The sequence below is a fragment of the Gallinula chloropus genome (genome assembly GCF_964237585.1).
Source record: "Gallinula chloropus genome assembly, chromosome: 5".
Classification (NCBI taxonomy): domain Eukaryota; kingdom Metazoa; phylum Chordata; class Aves; order Gruiformes; family Rallidae; genus Gallinula; species Gallinula chloropus.
The window spans coordinates 63,484,376-63,509,079 of NC_140090.1; the positions used below are offsets into that span (position 1 = coordinate 63,484,376).

A 24,704-nucleotide genomic window follows, 5' to 3' on the forward strand; every position below is an offset into this window, starting at 1 on the left:
CCCAGCGCGGATAAGCGCGGCGGGAGGACGGCGCTAGGCCGGCGGCGCGGCTCAGGCCATGCGGCGCGGCCTATCGGCGGCGTCAGGGGCCGCCCGGCCCACCTCGCCGGGCCCTGCGGGGCAGGAGCCCTCTCGGGGGCGGTGGCCGCCGGGCACCGCGCAGCCCTCCGCTGCCGGCCGCTGGTGCCTCTCCCCGCAGCCGGTCTGTCTCGCCTGGGGAGGCGTGTGCGGCCTTGGGCTGCGTGAGCCGGCGTGATTCAGTGTTTCTCTATCAAGACGTGTGTAGGTTCCCCACCCATCGCCTCCGTTTTCAGAAATTTCATCCCCGAGAGCGGTCCCCACGGTCTTCGCTTCCTATCCCCCCTCGTCCTCTGCGTCGGCGCCTCACCTGAAGCCTCCAGAATCCTCACAGAATCCTGCCAGGGTGTATTTTATTTTCTGCCCCGATCCGGCCGCAGAGCCCGCAGCAGTCTCCAGTGAGAAACCAGCAGCAAGAGGAGGACGAAGCCTTGGTCGCCACGGCCTCTCCCCGTAGCGGGAGCATCCCCGGGGGATGCTGCCCCACAGCGCTGAGCACCTGCCCCTCAGGAAGAGCTGGTCCTTTGTACGGGCTATAAAGCCTTGTCAGCAACCACTGTTATGCTTACACAGGCAGATCATCTATCCATCCTGTTTGAGCATTGTCTAAATACATAAAATCTAATACAAGTGGGATTAAGTTACATGCAGGTACACAGTTCCAGCAGGGTTATCATCAGATTCCTGCAAACCTGTTTTATCTTAATGCTCTCAGGCAACTGGGACTGTATCACATATCTATAATTTCTCAGAGAAGCATGCCTGTGGTCAGGGGACGTGTGACCTGGCTTGCAAAATCTTGGACCAAATTCAATTCTATAATAAAAATGTTAACATTACCATATTCATAGTAATATCTTCAGACTAATACATAAAACCGATATAAAATACATAGTGGTAAAGCAGAAGTGCATCAGGAACAATTGTTTCTGTTTAGAAAGCATTAATATTGTAATTTTTAAAAATGACAGAAATTTTCATAGCATTCCCTTGTTTTGATACATGAATACAACGCTTAATACAAGTGACACTATGTAACCCTTCACATTCCTGGATCCTGTTTCTTAGGGGTGTTTTGTTTTAAAGAACTTAGGTAGCAAAAATACTGCTCAGTGCTTCGTTTTGGTTTTCAGTCAGATCAATTGCAGGGTACTCGTTCCCCGATGGGGAAACCCAAGTTAGTTAGAAAACGCCACAACTGCTGTTGTCAAACATAGTAATTATATGATAATCTAGGTTCAGTTGGAATGAGATATTTAAAGTGGGTCCTCTCATTTACTATGGTGTCATTAATTTACAATATTTTAATAACCCAAACTGCATTTCAGGCAATTGTTGGCTGGACTAAAGGTACCAGGGCAGAATTCTTTGTCAGCGGGTTTCCATTTTTGCTCCAAAGAAAGGTATAGCTATGAGTTTTCTCCCTAAAACATATAGATATTTTTGAAGCCATTCTTGTGTATATACAGAACACTCAAGTAAATAAAGTCCCTCTGTTAAATATGAATGAAGCTGTTGTTTCCAGTTTCTTTCTGCCCAAGTGTTTTCCAAGAAGCTCGTGCTTTTTCTGCTATGCAATACAGCTCTCCCTGATAGCAGCCAGCCCAGCTGCAGCTTTCCCTGAAGTGAAAGCAGCAGGGCTGCTGTAGATGTATTTCTGGCTTTCCTTGCGCTGTGCCAAGCGAGTTCCAAAGATGGCTGCAGAAGGGCATTGCATACCTATTCTTTTATGTTCACTTCTTTTTTTTTTTAAGCATTTTACTGCATGTATTTTATTAAATAGGCATTTTTGTCAAACTAAATCATATAGATGCAACTAAAGTCATAAAAATACAGATACTAGGGCAAACATTCACATTCCAGAAGGAAAATTCTCACATTTCTCATGAGTACCAGGCTAGGTACCAAACAACACACCAAGGAAAACAGACACCTGGGACATAAGCAGACAAGAAGCTGACAGATATTTAGTGAATGGGAAATCGTCAGTGTCCACATTTGATGTTGCCTTTGTAGAAGCCTTTTAAATACATTTTTCTATAACTATTTGCAAACTTTATTTTCCGTAAAATACATGAATCTGTGTAGATAACCTAATCTTTTTTTCCTTCTGGAAAAGTGCCAGGGCAGGTTTAGATTAGATATTAGAAAAAAAAAAAATTTACTTTAAGAGTTGTTGGGGCCTGGAACAGGCTGCCCAGGGAGGTGGTTGAGTCACCTTCCCTGGATGTGTTCAAAGAAAGGGTTGATGAGGTACTTAGGGATATGGTTTAGCTTAAGATGGGAATGGCTGGACTTGATGATCTTCAAAGGTCTTTTCCAACCTTGTGATTCTGTGATTCTGTAATAAGGTTTGATATAGACTACTTTCTGGCTTGTTAGGACTGAGGGGCAACCTTGTGCATCCTCCAATAAAAACCTCATAAAATGAGGGGAGCTGCCATTGTCATACACCAGGAAAACTGAGAAGCCTCATGAGGCACCTTTATATGCATATTTGTTTGCTTATTCGTACAAAATGGGGGAGGGAGGCTCAAACTCTACAGATATTCCTTATGAGTGGATATTAGTATTTAATTAAACATATTTTAACAAGATGCTCTCACATTTTAAAGTTACATCAGGTCAAGAACGGAAAGAGCTTCTGTGATGTTAATTTAAAAATCTTGAGGAAAAGCAAACCTTCCCTGTATTAGTAAGCCCCTTTTTTCTGATAGTATAGTGAAAAGCTCAGTCTAATGCAGGAACTATCATTAGACTAGAGCTAATTATTACAAAAAAGAGAATGAATAATAATGCAGTTAAAATGCTTATTTACAGAAAAGCAACAATAATAGTAATATCATGGTTAAAATTCTTACCTATGCAGTACCCAGCCCATGCCCCATCTCTGTTAACAAGTAGCTCTATAATACTAGCCCTATAATGCTAGCAACAGGCCATAGGCTTTGCACCGAATTTGCATGGCCTGGGGGAGCTAGGCTTGCCAGGCAGACTCTGAGCTTATCCCCACCTGCCTGCAGCTTCCTTTGGCTTGGTGTCAGCAAGTTTCTCAATTTGACTGTCTTTTGCTTTACTTTTGTTTGTCTTTGCACAGTATGACCACAGCTTTATGTAGAGAACATCAACAAACCGCTGTTCTAGGTGGGGTGAGATGTTTAGGACTCGAACACAATGACATACACAACACAGAGAAACACAGGCCTGGTACAATCACAGAGACCTTGTGATGTGGAAACACAGGATGGGCCCCAGAGGAGTGCAGGCACGGGATGAGATGATGTGCAAATGTTATGCAGACGAGACAGTACCAATAGAAGAGAAACCTAAAGCCTGTTGCAAACTTCTGCAGAGATGCATCAGCAGAGGCCGGAGGGGAAAATGACTCTTCCCTAGCCTTTGCTCAAGTCCTGGGTTCAGCTAGGATAGAGTTCATTTTCACCAGAAGCTGGGGCAGAACACAGCCAGGACAGGTGATCCAAACTGGCCAAAGGGCTATCCCATACCATACGACCTCATGCTCAGCACAAAAGGGGGCTAGTTGGAGGCAGTGTGCTGCTCTGAGGTGGTTTGACTATGACTGTCATTGCTTGAGAAACTGTGTTGTGTCTCATCCTTTTCATATATTTTAAGTCAGTTGATGTTATTTTCCTCTCTTCCTTTGCTGTACCAGTAAACAGTCCTTATCTCAACCCATGGGTTTTAACTTTTTCTCCTGTTGTCTCCCCCGTTATGGAGCAGGGGATGAGCAAGCAGCCACCTGGTACTCAGCTGCCTGCTGGGGCTAAACTATGACAGTGTGATTAACCAGATCAGCTTGCACTAGCCTGAAATATTCTCCTTATTGCCGATACCCCTGGATTGGAACAAGGGTAAACACTGGGAGCTATTAGGAGCTGTTGTCACATTCTCCACAATGCAGTGTAAAGCATGGCACAGAGCCAGGCTGAAAAAAAGCAGCTCAGTTTCTATTTACCCTGCTGAGGGCTGTTGTAGCTGCTTTTGCAGATTGAGACAGAAGCTGAACTTTCGCTTTCTGGTTCTGTGAAATTACTCACAGATCACATGAGGACTGGAGCACATAAAAAGGAAGTCATAACAACAGTGAGCTGTACTCCTTTTAGCTTTGAGACTGCTTCAAGACAAGCAAGCAGAAAACCATGAGGTAAGCAAGGCACACGCTCTCTGAAAGATGCTTTCTGCTATGCCATGGGGAAATAATGCTTATTTCATAAATGTAAGCAGCAGGGGACTTTGGGGATCCTTAACAGAATATTTACTGGAAAAATTTAAATAAGAATATAATTGAAGATTTTAATGTTAACTTTGGGGATCCTTAACAGAATATTTACTGGAAAAATTAAAATTAAATAACAACGTAATTGAAGATTTTAATGTTATTGCTTCTCTAAAAAGGGACAGTCTCTGTGAACAGAACTGACAATCAGACTGTGTGTGTGCAGTTCAGGGGTGAAATCCAGGCTGCAGCCATAGCTTGTGCTCAGCCAAATGGGTGACTGGCACTGATGCATTTGTAAATTTACTTCTGATCTCTGCTCCTCTGTGGTGGGTTGACCCTGACTGGAGGCCAGATGCCTACCAAAGCTGCTCTATCACTCCCCTCCTCAACTAGACAGGGGAGAGAAGATAGAATGATAGGCTCGTGGGTCAAGATCAGGACAGGGAGAGATCATTCAGCAAATACCATCATGGGGAGAACAGACTCAACAAGGAATAAAATGTGTCTAATTTATTACCCAGTCAAAACAGAGCACGATAATAAGAAATAAAACTATATCTTAAAACACCTCTTCCCACCCCTCCCTTCTTCCTCAACTTCTGTAACTCCTCCCCCCCGGAGCAGCACAGAGGGATCGGAAACAGTGCTTGTGTCAGTTCATCATGTCTCCTTCCTCCTCAGGGGGAGAGCTTCTCACACTCTTCCCCTGCTCCAGCATGGGGTACCTCTCACTGGAGACAGTCTTTCCCGTGGGGACTTCAGTTCTTCATGAACTGTCCCAGCATGGATCCCTTCCTTGGGGTGCAGTCCTTCAGGACCAGACTGCTCCAGCATGGTCCCCCATGGGGTCACAGGTCACCCGGGCTGCAAGTTCTGCCAGGAGCTTGCTGCAATGTGGGTCATAGTGTCTTCCAGACATCTTCACCCCCTCCTGCGTGGGGTCCTCCACAGGCCGCAGGTGGAATTTCTACTCCCCATCATTTTCCATGGGCTGCAGGGAGACCAGCTTCACCATGGTCTTCTCCACAGGCTGCAGGGGAAGTCTCTCCTCTGGCACCCGGAGCACTTCATCTCCTTCCTTCTTTATTGACCTTAGTGTCTGCAAAGTTCCTTAAATCTTCTCACTCTTTTCTCTGGCAGCAAAAAAGCTGCCACTTGTGTTATTTGCTTCTTCTTAAATGTGACCATTGCTGATTGTCTTGGTGTTTGTCAGAGGCAGGTCCAGCCTTGAGCCGGCTGGTGTTGGATCTGTCAGGCCTAGGGGAAGCTTCTAGCAGCTTCTTGCAGAAGCCAGCCCTGCAGCATCCCCACCACTACCAAAACCTTGCCATGCAAACCCAAATCATCCTGCACAGTCCAGCAAATAGGGCTGTGCAGGTTCTGGGCTGCAGCGTGGCGTGTACTTGGGGGTAATGTGTGCACAGAGGCACATGCACATGCGCACACACACACACTTAATATAGGGCAAAGCCAAGCTGTTTCTGACAGCTCGGACACTGCATTTACCAGCTTTGTGTTGAACTAAGCTAAACTGTATTTAATCTGCATCACAAACCCTTTTTGAGACATCAATATATATTCATTTTTCCACATGCATTTTTGTTAATAACTCTCCACTCTTGTTTTCAGCCATGGACATTGTCATGGTTCTCAGCTGAGGCAATAAAAAACCCAAGTCGCATTTAATTTTGAATTGGATAGGATTACTTAAATGCTACAAGCTATTTTTTTGTGCTTGTGGAGCCAGAATCTGTGCTGTGGTGTTCATCAGTAGCCAAATGCTGATAACAAGATCATGACAAAAACAGAAACTTACTCTCACTTCCCCCTCATAACCAGAGGAAATGTAATCACCCCACATAAAGATTCCTAATTAGGAACTGTTGTAAATACCAATCAAAAACGTCAGTTAGGCAGAGGAGATGATTTGAGAAAGGCAAAGAAGTTTGTGACACAAACATACATATTAACAACATTTATAAATAACTTTTTAACCCTTAACTTCCTCCAGTATTTCTGTGTCAAATACTTTGGTTGGAAACAGTGTCACTTTCCCCAGTACCCTTTCCACTGTCCCAGAACCTTTCTCTGTACTTTGGGGGAAGTTTTTTATTTGATTACCTCTTTTGAGTGGGCTTCAGCAATTGTTCCTAGCAGAGTAAACATGTTCCTGAGGCCCAGAGGTGTGCCAGCTTTACCATAGAGAATAGCCCTCCTCTTTGACATACGAACCACCAGCTCTATTGCTATGTAAGAGATGCCCTCATACACAGCCAAGGAGACTTACTGAAATAATTATTTGGCTGTTAAGATCTACGGTGTCCAGCAGCTTTGGCTTGTTTGAAGTATTGTTCACGAGTGTCAATAGCTGAGGTATTGCCTGCTTTTGAGGTACATCATGCCTGGTGTAAAAACAAGAGTAGCAAAAAGCAAATGGAGTAAAAGTAAGTCTTTCTTTGATTTCTTCTAGTACCATTTCCAAGAGTTCCTTGCAGCAGCTAGAATGTCATTTTACATGGAATTTGCAGAAGCAGGATGTGGATCTTGAGGACCTAGAGGAAACAGTAGACGATCAGATTGAGTTTTTAATTGAATCCAACCACAGAAATTACAATTTACTATCCTATGTATGCCACCTAAAGAATTCAAACGAGGAAGCCCTGAGAAGTCTCCAAAAAGCTGAGGAAGAAATTAAAAAAATCTATCCAGATGAAATTGCCAGGAGAAGCCTTGTTACCTGGGGGAACTATGCTTGGATCTATTACTACATGGGGAGACACGAAGAAGCTCAAACCTATATAAACAAAGTGGAAAACAGCTGCAAAGATCTTTCAAATAATGCTCAATGGAAGATTGAGCTTCCAGAGATCTATGCTGAGGAAGGATGGACATTATTAAAGTTTGGGGGAAAATACTACCAGAGAGCAAAGAGCTGCTTTGAAAATGCTCTGAAGAGTGAACCCGATGACCCAGAATTTAATGCTGGCTATGCAATAGCAACATATCGTCTGGATGATTTTTGTTGCAGAAACTATGAAGATGCAAGCCAGTGCCTCGAGCCCCTGAAGCGTGCCGTGGAACTGAATCCCAACGATACCTTCATTATGGCATTACTTGCTTTAAAGCTTCAGGATTTCAGAAGAGTCAACGAAGGGGAGAGGTACATTGAAGAAGCAATGCAGAAAACCCCCGATCTTCCTTATTTACTGCGATATGCTGCTAAATTTTACAGAAGGAAAGGAGAAGTGGACAAGGCTCTGGAGTTTTTGGAAAAGGCCCTCACTCTGACACCAAAATCTTCCTTTTTGCATCACCAGCTAGGACTCTGCTACAGAAAAAAGCTGATTGATTTGAAAAGAACTACAAGATACCCACCTCAAAATCAAGTGGAGGAACTCATCCGACTAGCCATTTTTCATTTTAAAACAGCAATTAACAAGAAAACAAAATTTTTTTCTGCCCATACTGACTTAGCAAACATATATGCAGAAGCAAAGATGTATGAAGAAGCAGAAGAGACATTTCAGAAAGCATTTCAGATAAATATTCTAAGCAATAAAGATAAACAAGAATTCTACTTCTATTACGGCAATTTTCAGCGTTTTCATATGAAATCAGAATCTGAAGCCATTAGATATTACATAGAAGGGCTGAAAATTGAAGAAGATTCTTTTTCAAGAAAGAAGTGCAGAGATAGTCTGAAGAAATTGTTGGAACAGAGAATTCAGAGAGGTTTAGAAGAAGCAACAGATTTTGGGAGACTTGGACTCCTTCATAGTCTATGTGGTGAGAAACGTGAAGCAGTTGAGTGCTATGAGAAAGCCCTTGAACTGGATCCCAACAATGAAGAATTCCTGAGCGCATTATGTGAGGCACGACTTTCCATCTCAAGCTGAAGCCCCCAAAATCCTTCACACTGAAACAAAAGCCAAACCCAAGGACATTTCAATGAACTCTCTAAACTTTCCTTTTTTTTTTTCCTTTTTTTTTTTTTTTTAATTAAGGTTGAAGTTATAACCAGATGAAACATCTGGTGGTATCACTTTCTGGTCATATTGCAGAAATTATGTGCATTCATTTGTTCATTCAGTCAGAGAGAGCATGCTTGGAAATAGTAATATCTGCATTATCTTGGTCCTCAATACTAATGCTGGCGTAAAGGTTGTGTTTAAGCCATGATCTGTAGAACACAGAACTTCTAAGCTAGGAATCAGATCTTTCCTTCTACTATGAAAAAGATAAGGGAATCCCACTAATATTTTACCTATCCACTTGAAAGGCATGCTTGTACACATGGAATTTCTGATGTTTTAATTTTTTTAAATGTCTTTTTTAGTGTTATTTAGAAGAAACTTTTGTTGAAGACCTGTTCAGCTTACTAACTTGTGTGCTCTTTAACTGCAAAAAATAACCATGACTTCTCTGGAAAGCTTACAAAATCTGTGTTATTGTTGTGAACTATTAAAGTCATTTACATTTATCAACTGTTGCTTCTAGCATCTCTGCTGACCAATCCTTCTGTTGGTAGATGAAAGAAGGGGAAGAAGCCATTTGAAAAAGTAACAAGGTTAAAGTTTTGGCAGGATATTAAAGGCTTCAGAGGTGTTGCAAGAATTAAACTGTGTACAAAACAACATCCATCTAGTTTACCCAAAACTGCACTCAGGAACCACTACAGCAAACACCTGGAGAGGAAGGAATGGTAGTCTTTGAGACGCCAAAGAGGTTTCTGGCTGTGGGCATGCTTGTGAAAGATGCCAGGGATAGAAAGCCCAGACAAGAAATGTACTGAACTGGACAGGAAGGGCAGAGCACAGTTAAATAAGCACTGGAGAACAGAGCAGCAGAACAAAAAGAGCTTGTGGGGATGGGGAGGCTGCCCCTGTGTCTATGTGAATGGAAGAAAGGGTGGAAAAGACAGAGAGAAGGAGTGGAGGAGGTGATTATCTTCAGACATCCAACAAAAAGTATGTATTCCTTACAATAGTCCACAGTATCACCTCTTGGTATAAACATAGAATCATTTTGGTTGAAAAAATCTTTAAGATCAAGTCCACAATGGTCTATATATAGCTCACGCTGCTCAGGGAAAACTAATGCTATACTTCCAAACATTTCTGAGCCCTAGCCAACAGTGCAGACTGAAGCAAACTGGTGACAGAACCCATCAAGAAGCAGGTGCACTTTTGTTTCCAGCCATCCTGCAGCATTCCTGCCCCTCAAGATCAGTTCCATGCACAAACAGGATGGCAGGCCTGAAGGAGTGTAAAATATGATGCCAAATCACGAAACATCAAGAAACCCGTCCCCTCTCAGCTCTCCCTTGAAGAATCTTTTGCAATACAAGTGAAAGTAAGCAGGAACTTAACAGTGTACTGCACACATCCAAACACATCCACCCCTTCTTCCTAAGAAAGAAGAGCTGGAGCAAAATCCATCCTTGTTTTCCAGACATCTATCAGCTTTTCTGTTACAGGTGTACTACCTATGGCGGGGAGGGAGGGGGTGGAGAGGGAGGGAGGAGGAAGTGGAAAACAAGAATGGCTGGGAGCAGGACTGACACACCACGCTTGAAAGGAACAACAGTAGGGTTGAAATCAGGAGGCACATCTGTGCTCCCCTCCACACCTTGCCACCAGGGCCTCTCCTTCATTTCTCCTGGAAAACAAGCCTTGCAGAAATAAGGAGCATCGGTAAAGGATTTTTAGGGAAAAAAAAAATATGAGCCTGAACTATTATGAAGAGTCAGAGTGGCTTGGTACACAGCAAAGAAATGTACCGTGAGGCACAGCGATGCAAGAAATCTATTCACCGGGCTTTACCTTCTTTGGTCTGAGGAGGATGGCACTGGACCACAGTATTGCCCAGGGATGCTGCCTACGAACTGCCTGCTGCCTTGTAAGCGAGGAGAACTGTCATTTCCCGCAGGGTGGTGCTCCTGCCTTGCCCGATGCTCCCGCATTGCCCGGCGCTCCTGCCTTGCCCGGCGCTGTGACGCTGGGAGGAGGCTGAACCCGAGCAAAACCAAACGCGCGTTTTGCAGCGCGCAGCCGACAGAACCAGAACCGCACACAGAAGCTGAAGACCTCTCGGTTCGCACCCGAGTATGAATACCTCACCTACGCTAGTGGTGCGGGGGAGGCGGGGGTGAGGTGAAGGTGAAGATAGCCCTTCAGGAAGTATTCATATATGAATCAAAAGCACCTTCTAAATGACATAGAAAACTCTACTGGAATACACCACAATGGTCACTCATAAGGTATTATTTACTGAGGTGGTCCAAACTAAGGGCTTTGTTATGCTGACCATGAAGTATTGTTACAGCTTAACTTCAGCTCTTCCTTCTCATGCAAATTGGCAACTCTTCAGAAAGCAAAAAAGGAATTTTTGTGGCAATATAAAACATATTCACCGTATAATAGCACAGAAACTTTTGTTTTTCAGGAGATAAATTATCATCCAAGGTCACAGAAGTGTTTCAGGCTCAAAGTTTTTTCTGAAAACAGGGTTACTTTTCAACAGAAGGTCCTTTTTCAATGTTGTTTCAGACAATTTTTCAAGGGTCAATTTACTAGATATTCCAAAGCTGACCTGATAACAAGTTATCACTAGAACATAAGCAATTTCAAAAGTGTGCTGATGTCTCCATTTCAAACCTCATGGAATGGAAGCAGATGGAATAACTGCAGCAGTTGTAAGCCGTTTCACTCACACTGAATACCTGTTCACTGCATGGAATACAGTGTCATTCCGGTCAGGATTCATCTGAGGTAGGATCCATCTGTTTCTGTCTCAGACAGATGTTACCCAGCCAAGTTGGACCACGCTGTCACAAAGCAGCCAGACAGGCACAGCAGTGCAGTGCTCCGTTCAAGCTTGTATCCATCACTGCTCAACAGGGCTGGTGGGAACATGCATTGTTAGCCAGGGAAATCGTTCACGGGTAGCCCAGGTGTCTCTGCCTACTGCTTCACTCTGCCTCACGCCAGGAAACATCCTCTGTGAACAGCCTGAAAATTACAATCTCTGAAAAAAACATTGCAGATAGAATAAAGAACTTTTTAAAAATGGTGTTACCCAGAGACCTGATAATGTGCTGCTGAAACATTTCACATGGCAGGATGAAGAAGAGTGATCAGTTTGGGTTTTGTGGACCAGGGGGCAGAAGTTTGGCATGAGGCTTTGCAAACAGGGATTGTATTCCCATTTCCTCCACTCGCAGGTCAGTTCTTGCTGTGCTTCCTTCCTTCCTTCCGTTTTTGAGCTGACTCATGACAGAACAGATACTTCACAGCGTGTTTTATGCACAGAAAGCATCATTCTGGTATATAAGTTTTTGTCCATTCACTTCATTCAGAGCAGAAGAGGTGTAAGAAAACCCTGAAATAGTTCTAGCATTTTCTACAAAAGATATAAAACCAGTTGAATGTTTTCCAATGAATTAGATATGTAAAACAAGAAATACTGCCTTAATTGTAAGTTAATCACAAATCAGAAAAAACTATGAAAAGTGTCTTGAAATTAAAAAAAGTTCAAAAAATGCTAATAATTACACAGTTTTGCTTACCAGGATTAAAATGCATATAGCGTTATTCCAATGGGCTTTTATAATATGCAGTTCTGGCAAAAACAACTGCTGACATATCATGATGTGGTAAATAACTAATTAAAATGTGCTGAAGTGACAGCAGTAATTTATGAATTGTTGAAATAACTTGTCTTCTTTATAGACTCCATATTCTCTACTTTTGATAGAAACATTTGCATTAAGGGCTAAACCAGTATCTTCATTGCTACTAATTAAGAAAGCCAAATTCTTTTCCCTCCCAAATGTACATATTTTTCCTAACTCATTAAGAAATACTCATGGATAATTTATGTCTTTTTTCAGTGAACATATGTTAAAATTAAAATTAGGGTCCAAGACTCAATTGTCACACAAAGCTAAAAAAAAGTTATGGCATTAGCTTCAAGTAGCTTTTGTACTCCTATCTTGATCTCTGCTTGTTAAGTCATGCTACTGGCTCTGACCACACTTCTGAAGCAGAGCAGTGAGAAATGCTTTGTTTGAGCACAGACAATGGAAGTCAAACAATTTTAATATGTTATATTTGAAATATGCATGGATAATAGAAATACTTGATGTACATACCATTCGTATACATATAAAATAGCATTATACTGCTATGCCTGTACTCATGATCTAAATCAAATTTATGAACATCAGTGTGTTTTGTTTTCCCTTCTGAGGCACAGAGTGGAATAGGTCACCATGAGCAACCATTGAATACACTGCAAAGGATTAATAAATCTACTAGTGCAGCATTAATAGCAATTATTGAGACTAATCAATTTGCTGATGAATAGAACACAGCTTTATACAGCATCAAGACACAGAAGTGATTTGCGGAATGTGAAGCTTCTCTATTGCTGACAACAGTTTCGCTCTGGAAATGTAGAAAACCCCTATTTATTAAATTGTCACATCAGTAATTTACCCCATGAGCTCCACCGAGTCTATAGTTCCCGTGAAGCAGGCAGCAGTAGCATATTCCTCACAGAAGTAGCATGAAACCATCAACAAACCACAGCTGTTGTGTTCTGGCCATCCAGGACAAGCTCTTCAGTTGGCACAAAAAAGTAGTTTTGCACCATCTGAAGATACAGCTCCTGGGTCCAGGAAGAGACAGATTTACCACTGGAATACACAGAAGTGATTTTGTCTGCCAACATCCTTTACTAATAGCTTGTGGAGTGGGCAGGTTTTCAGTCATCTGCTTGCACCAACTCTGAATTTCTTCAACAGTTGATTTCATAGGAGGAAGAGGCTCTGCATTTGGAAAAACATGATCCTCTCCTCTGGTCTCTTAGGCTGTCTTTGGGCTTCTTCCAACTAATGCAGCTAAAGTAGGTTTGTCTATCAGCATGATAGACTAGTCTCCTGCCTAGTCCCCTGGCACAGATTCACTCCCCCCTGGATAGTAAGAGGAGCCACAGCATCCCTTCCACCCTCCTGAACAAGGATCAGCTGGAGGATCATACCTGGAATGTCAGTGTTTAGAAAGTCAATCTTTAAAGATATCCAGGGACAGGGGGATGGAAAGCAGCAACTAAGCAACTACTTCAAAAATTTTGCTGTAGGAGACTTGGAAAAGTAATTCTAAACCCATATTTGAAATTATGTTGCAACTCAGGTACAAAATTCAGGCACAATGTAAAAATTAAAGCTGCTCCAGAGATTCTTTCAAAATACATCACAGATTTCTGCCAGATTTTCTTAAAACAAAAACAAAACAAAAAAGGCTTTGGCATTTGGAACAGTTGTTAGCAAAGAGTTAAAGTTTTTTGGTGGTGCATGTCATTAGTCCATTGAAACATAATAGACCAGAACACCAAAAAGCTTATTTCATTAGCACTATTTCTGAAATAACTTAAGTTTTATTATTGAGTTTGGGTGACTGATTACTTTAGCGCTTTCTTTTGATGATAGCCAATTATCATCTTTCAGATTACCTGTGGAGTCAACATGCTGCATTCGAAATAAATCTGTGAACATTCGTATCTACAAACCCTATTTTCAGTCTGGATTTCTTCTGTTACTACACTAAGTTGATATTTCTCTTGCTGTATGTAGATTTTATCCAACTAAAACATGTCAGAAAAATGTAACTGAGAGATGCTTTATTTCACAGGAGTAATATCTTCAACGGCGTGACGCTGCAGAGCCGCCTCTGGCTCAGTCGCAGCTGTGCAGTGCTGAATCCTGAACAGCACTTGTCATCTGCTGCTGTAGCTGTTTGTATCCACAGCCAGAAATTCAACATCCTTTTGGTCTAATTCTGCTGTGACAGAGTAAGCTATCGCTCCATTTGTCCAGATGTGCTGTTTGGCACCAGTATCATTGCTGAGCGACCGCAAATGCGTTCTTTTGACATTTTTTGCTAGTCTTGCAAAGCACAATAATGCTGAACTGAATATCATAGAAAATCCACACAGGAGGAATGATGCGGTGTAGCTGCCAGTTGTGTCCACAAGCCAGCCTGTAAGAAAACAAATCACGGGTTTTCAAAGGCTCACCAAAACTCCACTATTTTACAAATCCTGTGATCAACAGGAGTTCTATAAACCTCTGGAGTTATCACATACAATCAAATCTTTTGGGTTTACATCACCATCACTATACTTTTACCTCCTGGGGCAGGGAGGGATTTGTCTTCAGCAGGCAGGTAAGATTTTTATGGGCTTTTGTTTAGAGGTCAAGCCCGTGAGAAAAGGCACAGCCGTCATCAGCATAAAACTAAACAAACATCTTTTGAACTGCACGGATTTCACTGGCAGTCTTTAGTCATGCTTAGAGAGCCCGGAGATTAAATATTGTGTGCATGAGATCCTCATACAGAAACATGTAGTGAGCTATGCTGTAGGCATCACTTCAAGTTTGAATTCCTTTTTGCAATATTTTTGAAAGTTAAATTAAAAACTTCTGAAGCAGAGATTAATTGGGAATTGATGTGAACAGCAGAAAAAATATGCAAGATGCCTATATACGTGTCTGGCTGAGAGAAGAACTCTCTCCTTTCACAGCATTCAAAACCGAATCAAGTTCTTTCTAAAAATAATAAGAATACAGTTGTAATCCTTACTTCACTATAACGGAACCAATGGGTAAAATGATTGCTAGATACTACAGCAATAAGCCTGTGACTAAATAGTAGTAAAGTTGACTCACCCACCTTTTCCAAGAAGTCTGGAGATGAAAAGATCAAGTCCTTCACAGAAAAATCAACCTTGGAATGAAACTCCATTTAGGTAACATTTTCAAGATTGTGTAATTTCACAGTGAAACCGTTTGTTCCTTCTACTTGCACAATTTCCAAACTACGTGAAGTGGTGATGTAACAGCTCTTAGAAGCCCCGTTCTATACTGTTTTGTTTTTTAAATTCCAAGATATGTAGAAATCATCCCATCAAGATGGGGCTTAAGTGGGATCTAGAGCCTTACAAAGATCTAGGTGCATTATTTCCCTGCCCAGAGGCTACCTCCACGTTTAGTGAGCATTTGCTGTCCTCCTCCTACATTACACCAGCAGGTAACTTGGAAGTAGTGAAAAAATTATAGGAAAGTCATTTGTGAACTGACCTGCAACAGGTGGGCTCACTAGATATGGTATGGCGTGCAGGAAATACACAACACCCAGTGCTGATGATAAAGAAGAAGTTCCCACTACATCTGCTGTCACGACAGGGATCAGTGTTACATAGGCTCCATCAAAGTAGCCAAAAGTAAATGAGAAAGGCACAAGCAAGGGGAAGTTTTGGAGAACTGGCAGGAAAAGACAACAGAGGCCATCCATTCCCACAGCAAAGAGGTAGCAAAAGTGCCGATGCTTCTTCAGACACCTGCAAATTTCAAAACAGAAGAAAAATGTTATCACTGGACACAGCATCTCACTTTCTATGCCTGGGGTTGCAACACTTTAGTCTCTCTCTCTCACATATATAGAGCAAGTTTAAGTCCTTTTTCTTACACAGTCTTGAAGATACAAAGCTCAACTCAAATGAGCCCAGGTAGGGAAAGCTGCCCACCTACCACTGCAGAAACATCTTGCAAGCAGCATCACACACTGCCTGCCATATTCTTTGGGCTGCCCCTAGTAAGGAAAGCCTCTCCACTGCCAGGACTTTGCAGCCCTCTGAAGTTTCAATGTTCAAAGCAGTGTCGCATCAGGCTTTACATTCCAGCTCAGCAAGGTACTCCCAATATTAGTCAAAAAATATTACTGTATACCTCTCAGGTGTCATCCTTCACATCAGCCCTTAAACACAGGAGTTAGTGTGAACCAAGTGAAATGGAAATTCCCCTTCTCCCTGCCCCGCGAAACCAATATTGTATTTTTCCCACAAACTGCATAAGCATAAATAATATCAAAATCCTTCTTAAGTGAGCCAGTCTCTACTGATGTTGCAGGTGCTGCACACAGATGTTTGGAGTAAGATGAGTCAGCAAAGCATGATGAGTTCTGGAAAATGCGCAACAATTTTAGGTCAGTTCTTCTGAGTATATACCTGACAGCATATACCTGAGTATATACCTTTGACCCTTTCTATGACTTCTATGTCTCCCCAGAAGCACAGAAGCAGTAGAAAGACAAATAAAACAGGGTGGGATCCTCTAGAAAATTGGTACAGAGGATCATGCTCAACATACCTCAGGCAGAGGGGTTACATATCTGCTGTCAAATGCAAGAGCTTTGCAGAAATGCATAATTTCTTCAGGAAAAAAGAAATTAAACTAGCTGAATTGAACAAACTCAGAAGAGATGAAAACATTAAGTAACAATCACGTCTGAAAGTTAGACCGTGTAGTTTGTCTGTTTCTTAAAAGTTACACATCCTACAGAAGTTAACTGTTATATATATTAATTACACCTCACTTGCATCCAGCTCCCACCAGCCAAAGCTTACACTTGCATAGCTGTGAGCCATTACCTCCTGTCTGTTAGCCATCCAAAGGTGATATTACCAATGATGTCTATGACACCAAGTATGGACATGAGGAAGGCAGCCTGGTGATGACTCACTCCGACGCTTAAAGCATAAGGCACTAGGTAGACAAAGAGAGGGCTACAGCCGTATGCCATGAATAAAATGGACACTGCCAGCATCATGAAGCCTGGCATCAATAAAAAGTCATATTCTTTCCATGAACAGTAGCATAAGCATTCATGAGACCACGCTTTGATTAAAGGTGAACAGATCGACATTCGCTTTAAGTCTTGTTTCTGTGCTTCGGAGACATAATCCTGTTCAAGAAACTCAGGAGCAGTTTTACGGTCCTCCTTAAGAGCAATAGGCCGCATCAAGGCACCACAGACACAGAGGTTTAAAACAAAACCTCCCAGGATGAGTAAAGCTCCACGCCAGGAAAACTGCTCAATTAAGAGCTGGACCACGGGGGCCAGGATGAAGGTGCCGATTCCACTTCCCGACATGGCTATTCCATACGCCAGCGCTTTTCTTTTGTTGAAATATTTGCCCACCATGGCGATGGCTGGAGAATAACAGAGTGCAAAACCAAGTCCTAGAAGACAAAGCACAGTGCAGATGGCTTAATACTGAGCATGACATATGGAACACATTAAATTAGACTACTACATAACCTACTTTCATTAGCACAAATGAATAGGACGTTTTTGCTGATTCCGTATCATGCAGCTCAGTCACAGTGTCAAGAGAAACCAGGATGACTCTTTCTTCCACTGTCAGGGTCACAGACGTGACAAACCTAACGGATCATCATTAATCCACGATAACTAAGCTCAGAAAGAAGTGATGGGTTTCACTTAATAACAGGGATGATCAATAAACATCAGAGAATTGGTATGTCAGCCTCTCCTGGATGCAAGATGAGGTCTTGCCCCAGGGTCTGTGCAGATGCTGGCACTAGGCACGCTGTTCTGATGAGACACCACTTTGTGTTTTGGTTTGTTGCAAGCCCAAACATTAATTTTCAGGTCTCTGAAGCGCAGTACAAAGAGTCTGTCTCTGTAACTAATATTCTGCAATAAACCTATTTTAGTCAGCTAAACCAACTCCACACAGCAGCTGCTTAGAGTCCTGACCCTTTTTAAATCCCCACCTACAAGTAAAGAGGGAGAAGAAGTCTCAGACAACAAAGCCGTGTCCAATTTAGTAAACAACTAAGATTCATCTCTTGAACTGGGAAAAAGATTGTGGTCTTTGCTGCAAAATCAGAGAGCAGATTTTAATTATCAAATGTTTGCCCTACGTTCATAATTTTAATTATCAAATGTTCTGAATCAGCTGCAGAAATTAGTTCCTGACTATGGTTTTGGTGCATGCCCCACGTTGAGGGCAAAACAGTCCCCACCGCCTTTGGCAGAACTTGCCAATAGAGGAAATAATCACCCAGCATTGTAACCAGCTGGCCACATCCTCCTCAAAGGCTGTGCTGTGCCAGGCAGGCACTAAGCCTGCTAGGAGGGGATAAGTGGATTAGAGAGACTCTGGGCAGTGGGTGCCCACTCAGACACCCCTCTGGAGGTGAGGGGAGGAGCAGGGCAGAGAGCTGAGGTTGGACCTGTGCAGGTGGCAAAGCAGGAGGAGCAGCCCAGAGCCAGACATAATCACTTGAGAGCTGTGAAAATCACATTTGGCACGCACACAGAGTTTATTTTTTAGTGAGTTGGCAGGGGAAAATAGGTCCCAAAAAGCCAATGAATGTCCTGTGAAAAGCGGAAATGCAAAGTTTTGGGCTGAAAGCATTTTCATTCCTCTTAGAAGGAATTCTGCTCTGTATTGCCACTCTGTTTCACCTCTGCTTCATTCCTCAGCCTCAAGTCCTGCAGCATTTAGGAATTTAGACTTTCACCAATTATGCTGCCACCTCCTCTGTGGACTGGGGCACCACCTCTAGCCTTTACCAAGAGCTCACCTTTCCATTAATCGGTCCCCAGAGACTAGAAGCTCACTGCTTGTAGAATTTACAACTCCAAGTACAAAGTGCAACTGCTTTTCTGACTCAATATCCACAGCAGTTCTTGCTAAGGAAGCCTCAGTGGCATTAGCATGGTATGTGGCACAGTACCTTGTGTTACAAGGAGCCTTTTTATTTGTTATGAACACATTTGTAAAAGATTAACATTGTAATACAGGAGTGACATTCACTACAATAAGGATTTTATTTTTTTTAAGCAAATAAGCTGTAGGCATGTGAACTGCAGTAATTCCACCAACTTGCTACTAAACAGCAGGGGACCAAGCACAAGGGTTTATATCACCGGGGCTACTAGGTCAGTATTAATGAGGAAGGAATGTCAGTGTGACCACGGGCACCTCTCAAGTTCCTCTGTGCAGAGTAAACACAGGGAGACAGGACAGAGCAAAAGAATTTGTTACTGCCATACTTGAACACAAAAGGAGGAGCTGCTGCAGCAACAATACCAACCATCAATTTGTTTGCTTTTGAAATGGAATGCAATGCAGACAAGAATGAGGTGTACAGCTGAGTCACCAGGTATTTGCTTGGTGCTTTTCTGCCCACTTACACTTTTGTTTTAATTTAACCTTTTTTGAGTTTAATATAAAAATATTTTGGGGCAGCCTAGAACTCCTACCAGAATAAACTCCTCCCAAATTACAGGGAAAAAAGAAACATTTCTGTGTATCACCTGCAACAGAAATACTTCCTGACCTCCTGTAATTGCAGTACATTATCCACAGTCCTCCCTCTAACAGAAGTTAAAGAGTTGCTTTTGCAGCGTGCTGCATTTTGGGTGCAGGAGACTCATCAGATACTGAACCTATCACAAGGCCAGCCATAACCTCTTTTTTACAATGAAGGGATCAGATCTGAGTATCTCTACTGACCAGTGTGGTTGCAATAGGGCAGGGTGAACAGATCAACCCTCTTGAAAGGAAGGACCAGCATTTTTAATATTCCCGTGCTGTTTTCCTGGCAGGAACAGAGGGGCTGAATGCCTCCTACCTGTAAGGACTCCTAATGATAGGTAGAGATGTTCCAGGCTGGTGGCGAACGAACTCAAAATTAGCCCAGTAGATGCAAGCAGGCCTCCTAGCATGATACCAACTTGGCAGGATACATGATTGCTGATTAAACTCCCAAGTGGGGCTTCAAAGAAACAAATAAAGCTGGTAGTTAATGGCAGGTCCTCATACACAGTTTGATGCACCAGTCATCACGGAAAAGGAAGCGATAGGCAAGCAGGAGAAAATGGTGATCACAGCTACAGAGTGGCCTTCCAATATCCACTCTATCACAATGTGTGTGGTGTGAGCACTAAAACACTTGTAAAAATAATTTCCCTGAAAGTCAGGATAAAACAAATTTACAGTAGCTTTCTCAGCAGCCATTTTAGTAGATCAAAGTCATTACAGGACACAACTACACCTTTTGGGGCCAAGAGAGGCCACAGCAACAGCCCACACCATTTATTACTTCACACTTACAATACTGAGACCTTCCCCCACCTGGAATTTGCACTTCAGCCCTCATTAACTTCAGGCATCCTGGCTTGCCCCTCCCTGGCCTTGTGGGCTCTGCATCAGACCCAAACAGGAGAGGTCTCACATCTTTTGGACCATCTCTAGGGCTGCTACCTCTCTCCTACACTTCCACACTGATGGCTGCCAGACCGCCCTGCCTCTACCATGGGGTGTCATCACCAGCCCTCTTCCTCTCCACTACCTGCAACGCCAGGGCAAGGTAATCCTTATTTCTCTTTTCTCAAGATAGAACCTGGCTGACACAAGAGGTCTCATTCAAGCTGCGTCCCTGTGCCTTTGTAGCAGTTCTCATGGATTAACCCTCTTCCACAGGATTATGGCATAGATTTTCACCTAGCTGTACAGTTTTAAAGCAAACCCATGAGAAATTCGGTACAACTGCTGTATTGATGTGGGACATTTTTAGTAACACTGAGTTTTCTTTTAAGGAAAAAGAGTATTTGTAAACATACAAGTTTGCCAAAAGGAGGACAACCATGACTTAGTCTGGAGGCAAGATGTACATCCTGTGCTAAGTCTCAAATATGATTCCCATCAAAAGGCAAAAGAAACAAGTGCTCAGTTAGTAGCTCTTGAACACAGCTTGTCCCACTAGACCTCAACAAAAGTACATTTCTGAAAACTTAGATCATTTGACAAAACAAAGTTCTGCTTCTTCTCTATAGCATGAAGACACTCCCTTCCTGCATAACTGTGCTAGGGTCAGAGCAGCTCGGATATACCATACCCCAGAGATCCCACAGTATCTATCTCCAACAACTTGCTAACACACTAAACCCAGATGGAATTGAAGAAAAAGCAGGAATGTTAATCTTAAAAGGGCAATACACACCACAGAGCATCGTAGCACAGTCAACAATGGAGTGGATCCAAGCTGTTCTGGCATAATCCTGTCCAAAGTATGCCTGGAACTCCACAAAAAAAATAGAGATGCACCTAGGAAAGAAAACATGAACACCAGCCTATTGAACATGGGATATATGCCTCACAGAAAACATCAGTCTATATATATCAGTATATTCTATGATCAGTCTCATCTCTAGGTGCAAAGGGCATTCACTTGAAGGTCCTCTCCAGATGCCAGGAAAATAAAATCTGTGGTTTGCCTAAATCCCAACCAGATGGAGAAATTTGTAAACAGTTTCTAAGGGATATTGGAAATGAAGGGCTACCTTAATGCATGAGGGACAAGACGTGGAACAATGTTTGCAAGTTTAGTATTTCTAATAGGAATCTGTGTAAAGCACCTAAGATAGAGTGATTCAACCAGAGAAGAAACCTTGCTTTGCACTGGCCACAACTGAATCACAAATTGGTGTCCAACTGTTATCCCAACAGTGGGCATAGACAAAAAGGTTGATGTAGCACCTAATTCAGGCACATTACTCCAGAGAGATTATCAACATTCTAATACCACATGTTTCTCACTGTGGTATCTGCTGCGAGATATTTATAACTCATAGTAATTTTAACTGAAATAAAATTTAAGTTGTAATTATCACCAGCAGTGTATAGTCCACATCACGATGTTCCATCCCTGGTACACAAAGCCCCAGCTCTCCAGTTCTACACTGACTTGTTTGCTTGCTAATGGTGGCATTCACATCTGCACTAACTGTCAGGGCAAGGTTATCAAAGTACCTATAGAGCCAACACTACCTGTGCTGTTGTCCATGTGTTCATGGATGCACCAAGTGCAAAGGAAGTGAAAAGCAGCTCCTCATGAGCACAGAATCAAAACACAGCAGGAGACCATGGACCTTCCAACCCTTTATTAAAATGCTTCCAGGAGAGGTTACTTCTCTCTGCTTAATGAGTTTACTACTCTGCTTATCTCTGCAGGGGAATGGATTAAAAGGCTGCATAGTTTCATTCTGGTTTCTGGATCAGAGATGCCTTTTCCTTCCCCTCTCTTTTTTTCTGCTGCAAATCAATGAACCACCACTTTCTTAAGCTTTTTTTCTTGCACATACTTCATTTTTGCATATACACTAGATGTGTGCCAGCCATTAGACGATTTCTTGGCTGTAACGCATTTCACACATGAAATAGAATTAAATCCACTAGGGAATCTCTGCTGTTATTACAGCATTGGTATGTTTGCATTCATAAACTAACACTGTGTCAACATTTCCATGCTCTTTTTATGCTGTTGACTCCAAGGCCCTGTGTTTAAGATCTCTAAACCTGGCATCTTTATTTTAAAATAAATGTCAAATTTAGATAGGAAATGATGTATTTACATTACACTGACCGTCCAGCAAGACACTGTCTCAGCATTCCTCAATTACCAGAGTGCCTATCTCTCTGCTTAATATAACTTAAATGTCTGTGTTCACACACACCAGGCTCCTCTGTGTCCAGCTGACATCAAAGTCCCCCAAGAGCAGCTGTGGAAGCCATCTTCCCCCAGATGTATACATCATGTTTATGCAAGGCAGCAGTCTATTCCTGCTCTTTCTATTTTTGAGAAGTATTTTTGAGAAAATATGTTCTGCATATTTTGGATACCAGAAGGGTATGGAGAGGGGCTTCTTTTTTTAGAGCACAGGCCATCTCAGGCATGAAGTGAAGGTAGGGGAAGGGGGGTATTTGCAGGTTTCTCAGGTAGGCTCTGGAGCCAAATAAATCCACCGGGACTAGCAAAAACGAGTATGGCTGTGGAGTCAGAGACACACAGCAAACCCAAAGAGACCTTACATATTTCCTGCCTCCCCAAACAAACCACCACAGCCTGAAATAACACTGCCTGCCCGAGGCTGTGATTTTGAAAAAAAAATCTAGGAGAGGGTGTTGAGAGATAGAACAGCTGTCAGAGGAGGCCAGACTAAAAGCAGAGGGCTCATAATCCATCAGCCGTGCCCACACTCCTGAAGAGTTCAGGAAACTTTTAAAAATGTAGCAAGAGAGAAATTAATAACTAACCAGAATAACCCTTGCAGATGTGGGACATGAGGGGAGATCCCAAATCCTCTATCTAAGTTTAAAACAGAAAAAAAAAAAAGTGCAATGCCACAGATAGGTCAGAAAGAAGCAGCAGCCCCTTTACCTCGTCACAGCCCTGGTACAGATGGTGACAAGGAAGCAGCCAGCAACGATCATCCACCCCCAGCCTCCGTCGGGAGGGCCAGCGTGCCGGGCTCGCTGGGGCGAAGCCATGGCCCAGGCTGGGGCGATTCCTCCCTCCTCCCCACCTCAGTGGCAGGGGCCGACTCTGGCCGGCACGCCGAGCGGGCAGCAGGGCTGCCTGGCACATGGGTTACTGGCCATCTGAAGGGAGAGAGAGAAAAAAAACAGGCAGAGAGGGAATCAGGGTACATCGCAGGCACTGCAGAACTGCACGGCTGGGCTAGGACATACTGCTTTGGCTTCACACCATAAAAGCGGGGTTTTTCTTTCAAACAGGACTCATTGGAAGTATGAGTGCCATCAGAATTTGGCCACACATCTGTTAGTTATTTTACAGTAGTTGGCCCAGCAGTTACATCCTAGCTCATGATGCCTTTTTTCCTCATAAATGGGATAACACATATATGTAAGTCACATACTTAACCAGTGCCAATCACTGCAGCTCATTTACCTTCAGTAAGGCTCCCCCTCCTCACACCAGTCCCTGGCCTGAATTGCACTTTCAGTTGCAGTCTCCACTAAAGTATCCATGCTTGTACACAGTTTAGTGCAAATTTTTTGTTTGAATTTTCCTCTTTCACCTTCATATGAAGAGGGAATATTCACGGCAAAAGTCAGAGCAGATCTGATGATGAAATGACCTCTTGTTCTCATAAGCCAACCCCCAAATGAAGGTTCTAATCAAGCAGGACATGGTGACTTCATTTTCCTGAGTATGGGCAATTCACTGAAGGATAGAGCTAGCCTGTTCCCTTCTCCCATCCACTTCAGTCAGAGTAGCATCTTTATCCAGGCCACGGGCTCTGCAAAGGCTCTATATACACACTGCGTGCTGCAGGAGACCAAACGACAGGCACTGGACCCTGGGTGAGTAACTGCATATTGAGGTAGCTTTGCTAATGCTGGGGGTGTCATCAGCAGCATGGGACCAACAGCCCTTAGTTCTCTCTGCAAGGCTAGATCAACGGGCCTGGGAAACTCCATTTCGCTCAGTGCAGGAACATGCCGTGCTGCCTGTCAGTGCCAGGTTTCAGACTGTGGTTTTGCCATCATCAACAGGTACCTAGGCCTTGGAACAATCAAGGATTTATAAGACATAAGCAAAATATCTGTGATGTCTTTCACTTTTGCTTGGAGAGAAACTTCAAGTACTAATCACCTAATATGAGAGATGCTGAACATGCAATGTTCCCACTGACAAGAACCACAG

At 42.9% G+C, this 24,704-nt stretch overlaps 2 protein-coding genes across 2 annotated transcripts; one reads left to right on the forward strand and one right to left on the reverse strand.

The window, feature by feature from the left end:
• Positions 1 to 58: 58 nt before the first annotated feature.
• On the forward strand, positions 59 to 9,309 carry LOC311192194 (interferon-induced protein with tetratricopeptide repeats 5-like; the record flags this gene model as incomplete). Its single annotated transcript, XM_084264618.1, has 2 exons — positions 59 to 202; positions 6,742 to 9,309. The coding sequence occupies 2 exons, from the start codon at positions 59 to 61 to the stop codon at positions 8,212 to 8,214; spliced, it is 1,617 nt and encodes a 538-aa protein (XP_084120744.1). The 3' UTR covers positions 8,215 to 9,309.
• A 4,433-nt stretch (positions 9,310 to 13,742) lies between these two features.
• SLC16A12 (solute carrier family 16 member 12) lies at positions 13,743 to 23,524 on the reverse strand (the record flags this gene model as incomplete). The annotated part of the gene is made up of 6 exons (XM_084265608.1): positions 13,743 to 14,358; positions 15,459 to 15,718; positions 16,808 to 17,399; positions 19,827 to 19,970; positions 21,198 to 21,301; positions 23,415 to 23,524. The coding sequence occupies 6 exons, from the start codon at positions 23,522 to 23,524 to the stop codon at positions 14,096 to 14,098; spliced, it is 1,473 nt and encodes a 490-aa protein (XP_084121734.1). The 3' UTR covers positions 13,743 to 14,095.
• Between the last annotated feature and the right edge of the window lie 1,180 nt (positions 23,525 to 24,704).